We start from the raw sequence: 4,214 nt of genomic DNA on the forward strand, positions 1-4,214 counted from the left end.
GGCCGTCTGGCGGTCCTTCCGCAGCTGGGGGAATCCTCAGCGACGAACACGCCCGCCGATCGGCGCTGCCAGGGCGGGTCGCCAGCGTTGTCATGGGAGGCAGCGAGCGGAGGGGGACAGTCTGCCCGCACGGTGCCCAGGCCGGTGTACGTGCGAGCGCGGCCCGGCGTTCCGGCATACGTCGGCATTTACCTGGGGGGGGGGGACTTCACGCAGCAAAGGCCACATTTGCACATTCGCCGGCGGCGGGCCTGGCGTTTCTTGCCACCGCCCTGGGCGAGGAGTCTTGCGCGGGCACGCGGGTGTGTGTCGCCTGTGCACCGACGTTCCCGGGCCTCTTGCAGAGGGGCCGCGGCCCAGGGGCCACTGGGCCTGGGAAGGGGGACGCTTGTTCCCCGCGAGCGGACAAAGCCGGGGGGGGGGGAAGCATGGTTCGCTGGTGTGCGCGACGCCCGGCCGTTTTTTCCCTGCCTCGTGCTCCTGCCGGCTGGCGCAGCTTCACATCTGGCCTGTGTGCCGGCCCCGCGCCCCGCCCCCCCCCCCCCTGCCCGCCGACCGCGGTGGGCAGGGGCGGATCGCTGCCCGGGGGGTGCCTGGGCCCCTCTCTCGCCAATTTCTTCGGCCGCCACAGCCTTCGCGGCGCCCGGGTGCGCCGGCAACCCCCCTCGGTAGATTGATTTCTCTTATCTCCTACCTCCCACCCCGTCCCTTTCCCCACCCTTTGTGTTGCCCCCCCCCCTTTCCTTCCTCTCCCAGCCACCACCATGTCCTCCACCAAGACGTACGTCTGTCCACCGCACGCACGCGCGCACGCACATGGGCCCCGATGGCGGCCCTTTGCCGTGCTCCTCCGCCCTCGCTCCTTCTCTCTCTCTCTCTCTCTCTCGCTCGCTCGTTCTCTCCATACGCACACGCACACGCACATGCCCACATCCTCGCATGCCACTGACCTCCCCCCTCGCTTCCGCCACACGCCATGCCCCGCCTTCTCTCCAATGCCCGACGCAGCCTCACCATGGCCGAGGTTGCCAAGCACAACACCGAGTCCGACTGCTACCTGGTCATCAATGGCAACGCCTACGATGTCACCAAGTTCCTCGACAACCACCCCGGTGGCCAGGAGATCATCGTCGAGCTGGCCGGTACCGACGCCACCGACGCCTTCGCCGACATTGGCCACTCCCTCGAGGCTCAGCAGGATCTGGAGAACTACCTGGTCGGCCCGGTCTCCGATGCCCCGAAGAAGGGCAAGAAGGCCGTACGTGTCCGCCCCCCCCCCCCCCTATTCCTCGCTGCTCCTCGAACGCACGCTTCTTTTCATTTGGTGCCAGACGGGCTGTCCGCCTGGCAGATGAGGGGCCCATCTTCATTCCCCCCCCCTGTCCCTTTCTTTCTTTCTCTCTCTGCTTCTGCATCTCCCTGTTTATGCATTTCCCTGTTTGTCGATGGCCCCCCACTCACAGCCTCTGCCTGCCATGTATACCTCCACACATGTCCACCCGCACCCGCATCCCTGCACGTCCAGAAGGCCGCTGCCCCGACCCAGGTCCCGATCCGCGACAACGCCACCCAGCCCTTCAAGTGCGTGCTGCATCGCATCCAGAGGCTCCTCACGCCCCCTTGCCTGACATTGTTGTTGTCTCCTGCCTCGCCGTGGCGCACACGACTAACCCTCTGGCTTTCCTCCCCTCGGACACAGCCCCATGCTGGTGGTCATCCCCCTCGTCGCCATCATGGCCATCGCCGTTGCCTACTTCTACAAGTAATCGCCTCCCTGTCCCTCCTCCTCCCTTCCCCCCCCCCTCTCTCTCTCTCTCTGCCGTCTCCCTTCCCTCTCCCAGCCGGGGCCCCACCCCCTGCCGCCCCTTCACACGCACACACGCGCACAGATGAGCATATGCATTTTGGGACAGCTGCCCGCTTCCTTGCTGTGTCCCCCTCCGAATAAAGAAAAATCGTTACACTCCCGACGCGCCCCCCCCCCCCTCTCCTGCGTTTCCAATTTCCTGATGTTTGCACAGTGGCCTGTGCGGTGCTCTGCTGTGCGCCAGCACTCCTCGACCCGTTTGTTACACACTTCCGGAGCATGGGCTAGTATATGTATTCCTTCCCCTTTCCGGCGGGGGAGTCTGCCTCGCGCTGTCTCACCAAGAGAGTAAGAGAAAGAGGGAAAGAAAGAAAGAAAGAAAGAGAGAGAGAGAGAGCAACCCCCCGGGGGGGGGGGGCGCCTTTCTCCGCCGGCAGTCTCGCACACGCTCTCCCTTTCTTTCGCGCGCACTTCCCCTCACGAGGAGGATGCCTGCTGCTTGCGGAATTCCTCAGCCTGGAGGGCGATCTGCTGGACGGCCTCCATGTTACGGCCACCGAAGATGGCCGACCCGATGCGGACGCAGGTGCTGCCCTGGCGAATCTGTCGATGTGTCGAGTTTGACAGGTGCATGGGTGAGTGACTGGCCGGGGCATCGGCCATGAGGGCCACACGGGGGACATGGCTCCAAGGGTGTGATCAAAATGGAGGGCACGTACGGCCTGCTCGAAGTCCGCGGACATCCCCATGCTCAGGCCGATGATGCCCTGGTGGAGGCCGGTCGTGGTGCAAATGCGCTCGCGCAGGGCATGCAGCCGCTGTGCATACGAGTGTATGTGTAGGGGTGGATACGCACGCGCGCGTGTGTGTGTGTGTGTGTGTGTGTGTGTGAGAGAGAGAGAGGGCGAGGGGGAATGCGAGATAGACGGGCATGTCTCAGGACCAAGTAATATGAGGGGGAAGAGATGGACAGGGAGGAAACGGGGAGCCAAGATAGAGGGAGAGACAGAGGCCGAGCAGTCGCCGCGCCACACGTACGGCGAAGTCGGAATTGTAGCCCGAGTCGGCGTACGACTCCTCGGTGGAGCCGATGGTCATCAGGCCCTCGAAGGCCACATGGTCCAGGGCCTGGATCTGGCGGATGAGGCGCATGACAGCAAAGTCCGGGTGAGTCTGATCGGTTTCGCTGGTGGCCGGGGCCGTGTCCACCGAGGCCGCGTCCAGGCCGGATTTGGTGTCCTCGCCACTGGTGTTAATTTGCACAAAGAGGCGCAGCCGATCGCCGGGGGCCCGAACGCCGGAGGCCTTCAGCTCACCCATCACCCGGGAGATGGTCTGTGCCTGGCGCTCGGAGGTGACGGTCTGGATGCCGGCAAGGTTGGGGACGCCTGCATGGGTGTGGTCGCGAAGATGTCAGCCTCCGGGAAGACGCGTGTCGGCGCACGCGCGCGGGCAGACCCTCCGCGCATCTGCGCACCCGCGCACCGGACACAACAGCGACAGGGACGTACTCTGGAGGAGATGCCGGATCTTGTTGGACTGCAAGATGCCGATGTAGTGCCACTGGATGGTCTTGGGGAGCTGTGTACAGAGATGCACATGTGTGCGCGTGTGCGTGAATGCCGGCAGGCGGGCGGGCGGGCGGGCGGTGGAGGTAAGAGGGACGGATGGGATGTCAGATCGGAGGAGGGGAAGCGAGGGCCAGGAGCTTCCGCGACCCGCTAACATGGGGCGGAGTGCCATGTATATGTTATGTACATACCAGCAGCGCCTTGTTACACAGCTCCGGGATGTAGTTCTCCCCGAAGTTCACCTGCCCCAGAGCATGGGCCTCGCGCAGGGAGTCCAGCGTCTGGCACTTGGCGACCAGCAGCAGCTGAGGCAGGCGCGGCTGGGATTCGTGGTCCGGGGCGCTCAGCAGCCCGAAGGGGGCCGGGCCATCAGCAACATCCAGCAGCCGCTGGGAGTAGGCCCGGAGGAAGGCGCGCGAGGAGTCGTTCAGCCGGTCGAGCATGGTCTCCTCCTTGGGAGCGGCGGCGGCGCCGGCGGCGGCGGCGGCGGCAGCAGGGGTGTTGGTGCTGGGGGCGGACATGTGGCGACGGGGGGTGGTGGCGGCGGCGGCGGCGGCGGCAGCGAGCGGGCGGCGAGCGACAACGAGTGGCGTGGAGCAGGCCCAGGAGGTAAGCATACTCCAGGGGGCGTGTTGCTGGGGGCAGAGGGGGGGGGGAGGGGCGATGTCGGGATCTGTAGCGGCAAGGGAGGACGTGTCCCCCCTCCGGGGACCGGCGCATAAATAGGTGCCGTGGTTTTGTTTTTGCCTCCCAGCCGGGTCCTGTGCCGATCTGTCCCTATTCCGTGGGGCGTGTTGTCCTCTCTCGGCCAGGAGGGCAGCGACCTGGGGGGGGGG

The 4,214-nt window shown here is 65.6% G+C and overlaps 2 protein-coding genes across 2 annotated transcripts; one reads left to right on the forward strand and one right to left on the reverse strand.

Moving 5' to 3' along the window:
• The first annotated feature begins 667 nt into the window (after positions 1-667).
• Positions 668-1,816, forward strand: H696_04342 (cytochrome-b5 reductase). Its single transcript, XM_009498218.1, has 4 exons — positions 668-781; positions 1,009-1,258; positions 1,529-1,581; positions 1,700-1,816. The coding sequence occupies exons 1-4, from the start codon at positions 765-767 to the stop codon at positions 1,764-1,766; spliced, it is 387 nt and encodes a 128-aa protein (XP_009496493.1). The 5' UTR covers positions 668-764; the 3' UTR covers positions 1,767-1,816.
• A 468-nt stretch (positions 1,817-2,284) lies between these two features.
• Positions 2,285-3,899, reverse strand: H696_04343 (YggS family pyridoxal phosphate enzyme; the record flags this gene model as incomplete). The annotated part of the gene is made up of 5 exons (XM_009498219.1): positions 2,285-2,410; positions 2,527-2,625; positions 2,846-3,195; positions 3,319-3,388; positions 3,570-3,899. 5 exons carry the CDS (start codon positions 3,897-3,899, stop codon positions 2,285-2,287), a joined length of 975 nt encoding a protein of 324 aa, XP_009496494.1.
• Positions 3,900-4,214: the final 315 nt, after the last annotated feature.

The sequence above is a fragment of the Fonticula alba genome, assembly GCF_000388065.1.
Source record: "Fonticula alba strain ATCC 38817 unplaced genomic scaffold supercont2.7, whole genome shotgun sequence".
Lineage (NCBI taxonomy): Eukaryota > Rotosphaerida > Fonticulaceae > Fonticula > Fonticula alba.

What these genes read in the sequence shown, in the direction of transcription:
- H696_04342 (XM_009498218.1), top strand. An exon ending in CGAAGAAGGGCAAGAAGGCC is followed by an intron (nt 1,259 to 1,528) that starts GTACGTGTCCGC and finishes CACGTCCAGAAG; the next exon opens with GCCGCTGCCCCGACCCAGGT. An exon ending in AACGCCACCCAGCCCTTCAA is followed by an intron (nt 1,582 to 1,699) that starts GTGCGTGCTGCA and finishes CCTCGGACACAG; the next exon opens with CCCCATGCTGGTGGTCATCC.